This window comes from Sarcophilus harrisii, chromosome 6 (genome assembly GCF_902635505.1).
Source record: "Sarcophilus harrisii chromosome 6, mSarHar1.11, whole genome shotgun sequence".
Lineage (NCBI taxonomy): Eukaryota > Metazoa > Chordata > Mammalia > Dasyuromorphia > Dasyuridae > Sarcophilus > Sarcophilus harrisii.
In genome coordinates this window covers 248,876,582-248,890,369 of record NC_045431.1, presented here as the reverse complement: position 1 = coordinate 248,890,369, position 13,788 = coordinate 248,876,582, and the positions used below count along the sequence as shown (strand labels likewise).

Genomic DNA, 13,788 nt, shown 5'->3' with positions numbered 1-13,788 from the left:
CCAAAAGTAATTCTCATTCTCATCAGGACTTCTCCCACCTCCAATTGAGAGGAGCCACGTGATGTGGTCGAAATGGCTCTGACTTTGGAATAAGGAGACCCAAGTTCTATCCCAGCATCGAACACTAGCTGATTGCAGCTAAAAAAAGTACCTTCGCCCCTCTGTGCCTCAGTTTCCCTATCTGTAAAATGAGATGATACTTATTTGAATTGAGTCTTAAAAGATGATTCTCACAAAGAACGGCCTCTCTTACCTAATCAAAAAAAAAAAAAAAAAAAATCCAGTCTGGGAGGCGAAAATCCTTTAGTCAAAATAGAAATAATTGCTATAAAACTTTCCCCAAATATCATCTACAGATACCACACCCATTCCCATCATACCCAGGCCGGCCCTTTCAGATTTTTCTGGCTCCCGTAGTCCATTTTCTTAAGGCCAGACCTTGAAACTAGAATCAAGAAAGCCATTGCAACCCAGGAAAACAGCTCCACTCATCGGACAAGTGGTTCTCTGGGGAAAAGTCAAGGACAGGGGAGGGGAGGAGACAAAGAGAATTATTGGCCAGTAGTCCTGTCTTCCCCAAACTGGAGAGTGAATTTCTTGGCATTCTTCATGAACTGTTCTGGGTTCTGAATATACAAGTCAGCAAGCTTGACCCGAAGCGGTAGATCTGGGTTTGGCGTGTTCACCAGCAACTTGAGATCCTCCAGTACTGGAGAGCAAAAAATAATAATAAAATCATAAATAAATCCTATATAATATAAATAATGTAAGATTATTTCTAGATATTAGATAATATTTATAAATAACATTAATATTAATAAATAAATAATATAACATTATTTATAGATATATATACTTTCTATATACTATGGTACCAGTGAGTTGAGATCCTCCAGCACTAAGAAGCAAATAATAAATCATAAAATCATAAATAAATAAATAATATGATTTATTGTTTTAATAAATAATAAAATCATAAATAAATAATATATAATATAAATAATATTAATATGAATAAATAAATAATATATTGTTTACAGATATATGCTATCTATATACTATATACTATAGTACCAGTGAATTGAGATCCTCCAGCACTGGGGAGTAAATAATAAATAATAATAAAATAATAAATAAATAATATATAGTATGAATAATATAATTTATTTATAGATATTCCATAATATTAATATTAATAAATAATATAACTTATTATTTATAGATATATACTCTATATATACTATAGTACCAGTGAGTTGAGATCCTCCAGCACTGGGGAGCAAATAATAAATAATAATAAAATAATAAATAAATAATATATACTATATAATATATACTATAAATAATATAACATTATTTACTTTCTTATTATTATTACTTATTATTACTATAAATACTATGACATTATTTATAGATATTACATAATATTTATAGATAACATTAATATATATATATAAATAATATAACTTATTATTTATAGTTATATACTTTCTATATACTATAGTACTAGTGAGTTGAGATCCTCCGGCACTGGGGAGCAAATAATAAATAATAATAAAATAATAAATAAATAATATATTATTTATATTAAATGCTTATCATATATCAGGCACTATGCTAAGTCTTAGAGATATAAATAAAAAGCTCCACAGCCCTGACCTCAAGGAGTTTCCATTCTAATGGGAGAGACCATACATTTGGGGAAATGAAGGTAAAGGAAGTGTTTTGCTCTGAGAAAGACCTAGGAGTCAGAATTGAGCAAAGAGACATCGGCAGAGGGATAGCCAGGGGCCGCCCAGTCCTTGAGACAACCATTCCACCATATTATGATCTCAAAGTTCAGAGCATCCTCCCAGCTGTACTGTTAATGGTACCTCCCAAGAAGTCCAATCCTAGATGGTACCATGGAATCCCAGCATCAATTAGCTCCCTTGATCATGACCAAAGTCCTAACTCCTTCCCTTGTCACTCTTGCCCACGACACTTCCCACTAAAAATTAGCTTACTGTAGTTGCAAAGAACTAGAAACAAAATGGCAACCCACCAACTGGGAGAGATGGTCAAACAAACTGTGGTATATGAAGGTGATGGGATATTTTTGTGTCATAAGAAGCGATGAGTATGAGGGACTTGAGGAAAGATGGCAAAGTTTTATCAGCTAATTGCAAGTGAAGAAAGCAGAACTATGAGAACAATTTACGCAGTGATTGTAATATGAAACTGAAAATACAAAAACGGAACTGAATTAAGACTATATATGCCATCTCATTTGGTTCTAAAGACCTTATTTTACCATTTTAACATATATTGGATTACATGCTATCTAGGGGAAAGGAGGGAAAATGGGAACAAAACACTTTTCAAGGGTCAGTGTGGAAAAATTATCCTTGCTTATTTTTATTTATTTATTTTTGCTGAGGCAATTGGGGTTAAGTGACTTGCCTAGGGTCACATAGCTAGAGAGTATTAAAAGTTTCTGAAGTCAAATTTGAACTAAGGTCCTCCTGACTTCAGGATTGGTGCTCTATCCACTGCACCACCTAGCTGCCCCTTTGCCTATGTTTTGAAAACAAAAAACTCCAATAGGTTCCAAAGACTTGATAATGAAACATACTTCCTTTTGTCAAAAGGTGGCGGACTATTATTGCAGAATATTGCATATGGTGTCAGTCACAGTCACTATGTTGGCTTGTTTTGGTTAACTGTTTTTCTTACAGTGGAGGGCTCTGTGGGAAGCGAGACAGTATTGGGAAAGGGTAAGAGTGTAAAAAAACAAAAAGCATCAGTGAAACTTGATTTTTCATAAAAAGCAAAACTAACCCAGAATCAACCAGGAATTGTTCCGGACCATTCAGTTCAACCCAGTTGAGGACCTCATGATCCTTTTTTGACCTAAATGTGCCTTCCTATTGTTATATTATTAGGTACCTAATTTGATCCTTGTCCTCTCAAATTCTACGAATTCTAACAAAATCTAACACGAGTCTTATCAAATGAGTCTGTCCTTCCCCCTGTGTCACTTCCCAAAGAAAGCCCAGTCCTTGGCGGATGGTCTAAGCTCTGGAGCCCACCTTCATAGACTTTAGTAGAGATCATCCACTTCCCATTGATTCTGGGCAGGCACACCTCTCCATCCTCAGTCACATTGGGGTGATACATCTTGGTTATGAATTTCAGATGGGGAGGGCTTAAGGGATAGTCCCGGGGAAAGGTGATTCTGAACTTGAAAGCTCTAAGGTTGTAGGGTTCTCGGTCCTGGGAGAAAAAAAAGAAGAGAGAGGTCATGTCTCTCCATAGTTTATACCATGCAACTGAGTCTGTTTAGGACTAGAGAATAAGACCTTAAAAGTCATCTATCCTAATCTCCTCATTGTAGATGGTCAAGGTATACAGAGTGACTGGTCCAAAGTTCTGCAGGTGGTTAGCAGCAGCCACAGGATTGAAACCCAGCTTCCCAATTCAATGATCTTTCCACTACACCAAGTTGGAAAGACAGGGAGCAATTGCAACCCAAATCCACAGCACCAGCCACCCTCTTCTACCTCTGGATTATCCAATCTTAGACAAACTGAGACCTGGGAAAGACTCCCACCACGTCCAGATCCATCTCTGGTTATCCTGATCTAAATCTTTCCACTGGACCCATTTGAATTGGAAGTGATTGTGGGGTTTGTGGGAATAAGAATAATGTTAGTACCCCCCACTTTACATTTTACCAAACACTTTCCTCACAAGCCTGCCGGGTGATTGAATAAGGATAAATATCTCCACAGGAAACTGAGGTTTAGGGACCTAGAGTAACCTGGTCAAGATTACACATCTGGGAAGTGCCACATCTGGACTCACCGGGAGGAGCACTGCGTTCCATATAAGTACATTGGAATTTTCACTGCGCAGGTCCCGAAGGTAACTCGGAAGGTTTTCCTGAAGCGCTTCCAGTTCCTGTAGGATTAACACCAAGAGAACCACTATCTTCACCAACTCTACCCTTCTCTCTTTGAACCCTCCATCTTCACAGCCAGCCTTCTTCTGGCTGGGACAATGGCAGGAGAGGGTCAGACTCAGCCCTCTTGGGGAGAGGGAGAGGGACCAAAGTAAATAGTAAACAAAGAACATCTCGAAGTCCCCTTCTAGCTAGAAAACTTATGGTCACATCACCCAGTTCAATTTTGCCATCATTATTTTTTTTTAAACATTTTGTGATAATATCGTATTTTATTTTTCCAAATATATGTAAAGATAGTTTAAAGATTCATTTTTGTAAAACTTGGTGTTCTAAATTTTCCTCCTTCCCTTATTTCCTTCCTCTCCAAGAAGGAAGCAATGTGATATGGGTTAAATATGTGCAGTTCTTTTAAACACATATCCATATTTGTCATGTTGTATAAGAAAAATCAGACCAAAAGGGGAAAAAAAAAAAAAGGAAAAAAAACAAACAAAAAGGTGAAAATATTATGCTTCAATTCACATTCAATCCCTATAATTCTCTCTCTGGATGTGATTGGCGTTTCCCATCCTAAATCTACTGTTCTCATCATTATTAAAGAAAGTATAAGGTAATAGATGGAATTAGACCTGTAGTTAAAAAAAACCTAGGCTCAAATTCACAAGCATGAATCCTGAGGATCCTTCTGGCAGTCCCAGAGAGGAAGAAAATTTGCTATAAGTTTAAGAGTCCCTTTGCAGGAAACACAACCCAAACCAGAACTTTGCACTCCGGTTCTTTCCTGAGGCTTTTCATTAACCGGGGAAATCAACTGATTTAGAAGAATAGAAAGTGAAACTGGCCATTTTGGCTCTGGATCCTAGCTACTTCATTCTAATACCCTTAATGCAGCTTCAAAGCTGGAGGAGGAGGAGGAGGAAAAGGAGGAGGAGGAGGAAGAGGAGGAGGAAGAGGAGAAAGAGGAGGAAGAGGAGGAGGAGGAGGAAAAAAGAAAGATGAAGAAAAATAAAAGGAAGAGAAAGAGTAGGAGGAAGAAAAAGAAATATTTGTATGTCTTTAGCTATTAATAATCATATTAAAATTAAAATGAATCATTTAAAACATTTATTCAATGAAAATAACAATGAATAAATTCATTCAATGAAAATGTTAACCAATTAGTATTCGTTTATGAAAAATAATTAATTTTCCAAAATAAAAATTTTCCAAATAAAAACATTTTAATGAGGATTTATAGTTTTATATATACACATTTCATTAATGACTAGCTTACTTAAGAGAAGACTGCTGCTTCACTTAAGCTTAACTGTTTCTTCATTCAATCTGTTGTGATCTGGTGTTTCAATTTAAATATATGAAAAAAAAATCTATCTTGGGACACATGGACAGATACATAGCTTTAAAAAGGGAGGATTATTTAGATAGTCAAAGAACATCTTAGCATTATTATGAAAAAAAAGTTCTGATCTTTCAGTTCCCCTGAAAGGGTCTTCCCCTAAAAAAGTCTTTGGACACACTCTGAGAAGTCATGGCCTAACAGGTTAAAAATTTTGCCCAGGGTTATATAGTGTATGGCTGAGGTGGGATGTGAACCATGGTGTTACTGATTGAGAAGTCAGCTCTCTACAGCATTCCTTAACAACTACTCCCCTTCTCCTCCAATACTACTACTACTACTACTACTGCTACTACTGCTGCTGCTGCTGCTATTACTACTACTATTACTGCCACTACTACTACTACTGTGTACTACTACTACCTGCTGCTGAAACACTACTGCTGCAACTCTTTGTTACTATATACTACCATTGCTCTACTCACTGTTACTACTACTACTACTATGCACTACCATTTGTACTCCCACTCATGTAGCTTGCTAATTACTTACTGTGCTATTACTACTATTGCTACTACTACTTGCTATCCTATTCATAGTAGCTGCTTTACTATTATTCACTGTTGCTACTCATTATATTACTCTACATTTACTCCTACTACATTGTAGGTGCTACTACTTTCTATACTACTACTATACTACTGTACTATTACTTTACATTACTAAAGGCATTACTTCACTCACATTACTTACTACTTAATTACTATTATACTGCTAAATTACTATTACTTAAGCTACTTACTATACTACTTACCATTTACATCTACTCATTGTGCACTACATTCACTGTTACTATTTACCACTTTACTTTACCATTTTATTACACTTACAGTTTACTACCATCATTCCATACACTCTACTTCACTGCACCACTACTTGCCACCCCCACACGAGCCGTGCCATCCACCATTACCACTACTACTATACTACACTACTACTACACTACCACTACTACTATACTACTACTTGCTACTACCACTACATGCAGCTGCTGCTACTACTACTACTTTTGGATCCCTTTATTTTCTCCTTTGTAGTAAATGTCAAAGCTGAGACGGCCCGTCCTTGTCTGACACTGAGGGCCAGGATCCCGGCCCAGGCGGTCCCCAGGCGGACGGCAGTAACTGAAGGCCCGGGAGAGGGGAAGGAAGCCGGTGGCCCGGCCTCCCGGCCCAGCAGCGGCCCTCTCCCCCGTGTCGCTCCGGAACTGGACGGGGGGGGGCTCCTCGGAGGCAGCCTTCCTTAGCCTCCCGGGCGCCTCGCCCATCCCCGGCACATAGGAAGCCGGTACCAAACAAACGCTGCTTGTCCCATTACTTCCCCGCCAGGAAACGAAACCGAAAGAGACTCCGAGGCGGACCGAGGCCCCGCCCAAGCTTAGTCTTTCCCTGGGCGGGCAGCCGGGGGACCAGCGGACCCGCGGGGGTCCGGCTCCCGCCGCCTCCGCCCCGCCCGCCTCCCGCCCGCTTCTGGGATGCGCGGATGGACTGAGCAGGGAAGGAGCAGAGAGAGGCTCCTTGCGCTGAGACCCGAGCGCCTGCCCGGTGCCCCGGCAGAACAGGGAGCCCCAAAGGAGGGCAGAGGGAGGGAAGAGCGGGGGGATGAGGGGGGGGGCGGGAGGATGGGGTGTCAGAGAGCAGGTGCGCTGGGGCAGACGGAGCCCCTGAATCCTCGGGGGGAGGGCCACGCCCCCTCCCCCTCCCACACCTGCCCAGCTCACCGCAGCTTACCTTGGCCGCGCGCTTGCTTGCTGTCATCTCCGGAGACGAGTGCCGGGCCGAGAGGGACTGGGACGTCGGGCCGGGGCCGGAGCTGGAGGGCGGGGTTGCCTGGCCAGAGCACGTCGAGAACTGCGTTCAGATTCTGCCTCCCGAGAATCCTCGGGGTGATCCTGGCTTAGACCCTCTCTGTCTTCCGTTCCTGCTTCCCTGCGTGACTGGGATAATCTCTGAGGTCTCCCGTCCCTTTGAGGTTTTTCTGGACGCCCCGCCTCTTCCCCCGGGGCACCGCCCCCCGAAGTCCCGGCAGCAGGTGCACAGCTGGCAGAGAAGATACCCAGCAGCTTAAGAGAACTTCGAGCTCGCACATCTGGGGAGCTGGCAAGGGCCTCACTCACCTCGGCAAACGACTGTGAGAGACCGTGAAAAATAATAAAGTCTCTAGTATTCCCCCTCTTTCCTCAAGAGGTGGGGGCCCACGGGCGTGTGATGTTGCAGTACTGTCACACCGAAGATAAGCTCATTGATTTGGACAATTTTTATTTTTCAGTCTTTGCTCCCAGAAATGTCCCTCTGCTTTGATTATATTAAATTAAAAAGGTTTCCCACAAACAAAACCAAAAGAAACAAGATTAAAAGGAAAGTACAAAGCTGGGGGGAAGAAATCTTTACAAACAGGATTCCTGATAAAGGTCTCATTTCTAAAATATATAAAGAAATATATTTTATTATATATAATATTATATAAATGATATATATAATATATAATATTCGTCTGTCAAATTTATAAGAATATAAGTCATTCCCCACTCCATAAATGGTCAAAAGATACAAACAGACAATTTTTCAGGTGATGAAATTAAAGCCATTTATAAATATATGAAAAAAAAAACACTTTAAATTGCTATTGATTAGAGAAATTCAGATTAAAACAACTCTGAGGTACCACCTCACACTCTCAGATTGGCTAAAATGACAGGAAAATGTTGGAAGGGATGTGGGAAAACTGGCCACTAATGCATTGTTGGTGGAATTGTGAAATGATCCAACCATTGTGGAGAGCAATCCGGAACTATGCCCAAAGGGCTATCAACCTATGCATACATTTTGACCCAGCAGGACCATTACTGGGTCTGTATCCCAGAGAAATCTTAAAGGAGGAAAAAGGAACCATGTGTGCAAAAAAAACATGTTTGTAGCGGCTCTTTTTGTGGTCACAGAGAATTGGAAAATGAGTAGATGCCCATCGATTGGGGAATGGCACAACAAGTTGTGTGTGAAGATAAAGGAATATTATTGTTCTGTAAAAATGATGAACAAGCTGATTTTAGAAAGGCCTTGGAAAGTCTTTACGTGAACTGATGCCGAGCGAAACAAGCAGAACCAGGTCTACATTGTATACAATAACAGCAAAAATGCATGATAATCGGGCAGCTAGGTGGTGCAGTGGATAGAGCACCAGCCCTGAAGTCAGGAGGACCTGAGTTCAAATTTAGCCTCAGACACTTAACACTTCCTAGCCGTGTGACCCTGGGCAAGTCACTTAACCCAAATTGTCTCAGCAAAAAAAACAAAAAGAAAGAAAGAAAAAATACATGATAATCAACCATGAAAGGCTTACTTCTCAGGGGATCAGTGATCCAAAGCAATTCTGATAGACTTTGGATAGAAAATGCCATCTACAACCACAAAAGTATGAAGGAGACTAAAGGTAAATCAATTCATACTATGTTAACTTCTTTTTTCTGTTTTTTTTTTAATCTCTCCTATGGTTTCTCCTTTTTGCTCTGATTTTTCTCTCCCAATACGATTCATAAGGTAATAAAAAATAAATAAATTTACTGGGAAAAAAAAACTCTAAGAAATGTTCCTATTGGTAAAAAAAGGGGTTGGGGTGTGGACGTGGATAGAATAGTGACTTTGAAATCAGGAAGACCTGAGTCAAATATTTACTAGCTGTGTGACCCTAGCCAAGTCACTAAACCAAAATTACTTGAGGGAAGGGGAGGAGGAAAGGGATATATTCGCAAATGGATACCACAAGAGAGGCAGAAATGATGGAGAGAGGGAGGGATTGGCTTCTGAGTCAGAAAAACCTGGGTTCAAGTTTTTCCTCTGAACCTACTGGTTGAGATCCTACTTTGTCATTTCATTTCTTGTGGCCTGAGGATACTTTGTGAGGTAATAAATGGCAGAACAGTTGCCATTTTCATTCATAGAGCAGTCTCTGATACTATTGACATCACAGGAACTGTGCCCCCCCCAAATGATGTCAGATCAAGAGACAACAATTTTAAGTGTGCATTTATCTCCAGCACTCATCCCCTTAGGATGGGGACAGGCTGCAAAGTCAGCTAGTGAGGGTCCTCAAGCAGAGTAATTGATTCTAACCCTTCCCACCTTTCTTGACACTTCGTGCTCTGCCTACTCCCCTTGGGTTTCTGATTGAAGCTTCTACCACTGAAGATGGAGTGAAGAAAACCCTAGAATCAGCCCTGACTCCCACATATATTGTGGAACACTGGGAAAACCTCTTTTTTTATTATAGCCTTTTATTGACAGAATATGTGCATGGGTAATTTTTCCACATTGACCCTTGCAAAAACTTGTTCCCCTCCTTCCCCCCACCCCCTCCCCTAGATGGCAGGCAGTCCCATACATGTTAAATATGTTAAAGTATATGTTAAATACAATATAGGTATACATCTTTATACAGTTGTTTTGCTACACAAGAAAAATCAGATTTAGAAAGAAGGTAAAAATAACCTGGGAAGGAAAACAAAAATGCCAGCAAACAACAACAGAAAGAATGGAAATGCTATGTTGTGGTCCACACTCATTTCCCAGTGTTCTTTCACTGGGCGTAGCTGGTTCTGTTCATCACTGATCAATTGGAACTGATTTGGATCCTCTCATTGTTGAAGAGAGCACATCCATCAGAATTGATCATCGTATAGTCTTATTGTTGCTGTGTATAATGATCTCCTGGTTCTGCTCACTTCACTCAGCATCAGTTCATATAAGTCTCTCCAGGCTTCTCTGAAATCATCTGTTGGTTGTTTCTTACAGAACAATAATATTCTGTAAAACTAAAATTTGCATATTTTTGGAACATACAGTAAGGATTGTACATGAAACGCAGTTCTTTGCTGTTCAACGTTATATGCAATATGTTATATTTCTTTCTAAGTACCTATAATTTCAACATCTAACTTTCAAAGCAGTTCTATTTGTCTTTGATTCCTTCTGTTCTCCTCTTCTCATTTGGGGTAGTGGGTTGGAAATGTTTCGATCCCTAACTAGCTTCTTTCCATCCTCATGAAGAGGAAGGAAAGGCAAATCCAAGTATTCATAGCCAAACAAAATATATTTCCCCCATTGGCTGTTTCCAAAAATACATATCTTATTTTGCATCTTAAATCCATCATCTCTCTGTCAAGAGGTGGTTAGTTAGCATGTTTCATCACTAGTATTTTGGAATTATGGTTGCTTATTACATCAATCAGAGTTCTTAAGTCTTTCAAACTTATTTTTCTTTATACTGTTGTCATTGTATAAAGTGTTCGCTTAGTTCTGCTCATTTCACTCTGTGTCAATTCATACAAGTTTCCCCAGTTTTCTCTAAAATCATTCTGGTTGAAATCATTATATACTTCAACAACAATACTATATGATGATCAATTCTGATGGATGTGGCCTCTTCAGCAATAAAGATGAATCAAATCATTTCCAATGGAGCAATAATGAACTGAACCAGCTACACCCAGCGAAAGAACTCTGGGAGAAGACTAAGAACCACTACACAGAATTCCCAATCCCTTTATTTTTGTCCTCCTGCATTTTTGATTTCCTTCACAGGCTAATAGTACACTATTTCAAAGTCCAATTCTTTTTGTACAGCAAAATAATGGTTTGGACATGGATGCTTATATTATATTTAACTTATACTTTAACATATTTAACATGTATTGGTCAACCTGCCATCCGGAGGAGGGAGTGGGGGGAAGGGGGGAATTGTTTGGCAATTGTCAAAGCTGAAAAATTACCCATGCGTATAACTTGCAAATAAAAAGCTATAATAAAAAAAATTGTACCAAAAAAAATAAATACAATCATTCTGGTTCTGCTACTTGGTAGCCATGTGCAAATCATTTAAGCTCTCCAAGACTGCAAAATATTGACAATAAGTTCTAACACCTCATGGGGGCCTTGTGATAATGAGGTTTTAATAACTTCCATTTCTTCATCTCTTCCCAAAGCACTATTCTCCCAATGGACCTTAGAGTTAAGTAGGGTGGATATTATGCTGTGATGTTTTAGACCCATTGGGGCATCTAGAGGATTGCAAAATATCTCAGATCATCTCCCTGGATCTTCCCATAACTCTGTGATACAGGAGCTATTATTATATCATTTTGCAGATGTGGACACTGAGGCTAAGATATATAAAGTAACTAACTCAGGGTTACAAGATAGAGAAGCAAGATTCAAACCCAAACCTATTGTGGCTCAGCTGTCAGTGTCAAAGAATCTGCCTTCAAACTCTCTCTGTGTACTTTGTGCTTATGTGACTTTGTACAAATCACTTCAGCTGTGTGAGGCCGTTTTCTCATCTGTGATAGGAGGAGGTTAGATCATATTACTTCTGAGGTCCCATCATCCCAAACTGGACTCCACATTCAGAATTCTTTTCCAAGGGTTTTTAACAATTTTAGTCCCTGTCTTCTTTGGATTTCAGCAAAAACTTCCTATTCAACATGAAAAATAAATAAATTCTATTGTTTGTCATGAACATATATATAAGAAATAAAATAGAAATTAAAGTGGTCTTTATTTGATAGGTAACATTTTGTATCATCAAGTTAGGTGTTTATCAGTTTATCCAATCCACAAACTTTTCCCATTAACTACTACTTTTGAAATATTTTAATGGTATATCATAGTTCTTGAAGGGCAGAGTAGTATGTGGATAAGGAGCTGGCCTCCGAAGCAGGGAATATGGGGTTCAAGTCCTTCTTCTGAAAAATATTATCCATGTAACCCCGGATGAATAAGTCCCTTAACTTTCCAGTGCTGCAGGATACTTCCTAAAATCCTAAGTTGATTTGCAATTGTGGAGGGAATTTCCTTATTACTGAGTTTTCCAGACTAGTGAAATTCCAGGTCCAGTCTATATCCTCATCCCAAAATAGTTATCAGTTATTCCATGTCTCCCAAACTGGAAACCCTTGCTAATAATGCAGGATAGGAAAGCATGCCATCTCTTCCAGTGAGAAATCCCAAACTAAGAGAGTTGAGTTACTCTCCCAAGAGAGATGGGAAGTAGGTTTCTCTCCCAGAACCTGTGCTCTTCCCACAGCACTACACTGAGTTATTCCAGGCAAAAGTGTTTTGAAAAAAGATCCATCATAGCATAAAAGGTGAAAATGAAACTTTCATAAAACCCACTTCTGACACTTAACTGTGTGACTGTGGGCAAAAAGCCCACGTAGCTCTCCGAGTCTTAGTTTTCTCATCTGTAAAATAGGAATATTAAATAGTATGCTCCCTAACTCATAATTAGAAATGGAAGGAACCAATCTAGTAGTCTAGTCCAATGTCCTTATACCTTGGGATAATGAGAAACCAGAGAAAAATGACTTGAGCCCATTTTCCTGTGTTCTTGGAACTTAAGATCATTTGCACATTGAGTAAGAAGAGCAAGGCTTCAACTTGCTTTAAATCCAACATTTTTTTTTTGTTTTAAAAAAATAAGTTCTGGAGCTGCTAGGTGGTGCAGTGGATAGAGCACCAGCCCTGAAGTCAGGAGGACCTGAGTTCAAATCTGCTCTCAGACACCTAACACTTCCTAGCTGTGTGATCCTGGGCAAGTCACTTAACCCCAGTTGCCTCAGCAAAAAAAGAAAAGAAAAAAAAAAAGTTCTGACTGGGTGTTTTTTTTTTTTTCCAAATTAAAAAGCATTTCTTTTCTCTCTGTCCTCCAATTGAAAAAGAAAACTAGCAACAAATATGCAGTCAGATAAAACAAATCCCCACACTGGCCATACCTCAAAGGTACGTCCGTCTTCTTCTGCACACGAGTCCTTTCCCTTTCTGTCTCGGTGATTAGTGTGCTTCAGTGCTCTGGAAATCATTGTAACTCAGAGTTCTGAAATCTTCTGCTCTTGCTGTTGTCGGATAAATTGGCTTACATAAGTCTTCCCAGGTTTCTCAGAGATTATCCCCTTCATCATTTCTTATGGCACAATAATACATGCAATGTAACTTGTTCATTCATTGCCCTGTTGATAAACACCCTATCAATTTCTAGCCTTTACCACCATAATTGAGCTGTTACATATGCAAATGTATGTATATATGCTCACACACACCCCCAAATGTTCATGGGGACTATTTCTGTCTGACCTGTGGCGGAGCATTCTGAGCTCGTATTGGTCTGATCGGCCACAGAAGGACACACTGTAACTCAGCTCTATCGTGGTGATGTCATTTTGGTCCTCTTCGAGAACAAAGGACAATAATGAATCTCTCTCTGTCTCTGTGTGTGTGTCTCTCTGTCTCTGTCTCTCTCTATCTATATCTATATCTATATCTATATATCTGTTTCTCTTCGCCCTCCCTCCCTTCTCTCTGTCTCTCTCTCTCTCTGTCTCTCTGTCTCTCTCTCTTTCTCTATCTCTCTGTTTCTCTCTATCTCTCTGTCTGTCTCTGTCTCTCCTCTCTCTCTC

General features: G+C 39.6%; 1 protein-coding gene across 1 annotated transcript; it reads right to left on the bottom strand.

Moving 5' to 3' along the window:
• Positions 1 to 286: 286 nt before the first annotated feature.
• On the bottom strand, positions 287 to 7,340 carry UBE2L6 (ubiquitin conjugating enzyme E2 L6). The gene is made up of 4 exons (XM_003773872.4): positions 7,073 to 7,340; positions 3,847 to 3,942; positions 3,072 to 3,255; positions 287 to 709 (listed from the first exon to the last, which is right to left on the bottom strand). Exons 1-4 carry the CDS (start codon positions 7,097 to 7,099, stop codon positions 552 to 554), a joined length of 465 nt encoding a protein of 154 aa, XP_003773920.1. The 5' UTR covers positions 7,100 to 7,340; the 3' UTR covers positions 287 to 551.
• Between the last annotated feature and the right edge of the window lie 6,448 nt (positions 7,341 to 13,788).

Coding starts and splice junctions, on each gene's coding strand:
- UBE2L6 (XM_003773872.4), bottom strand. CDS start 7,099: ATGACAGCAAGCAAGCGCGCGGCCAAG. Junction 3,943..7,072: donor CAAGCAAGCGCGCGGCCAAG/GTAAGCTGCGGT, acceptor TTAATCCTACAG/GAACTGGAAGCGCTTCAGGA. Junction 710..3,071: donor CTCTACTAAAGTCTATGAAG/GTGGGCTCCAGA, acceptor TTTGCTCTCCAG/TACTGGAGGATCTCAAGTTG.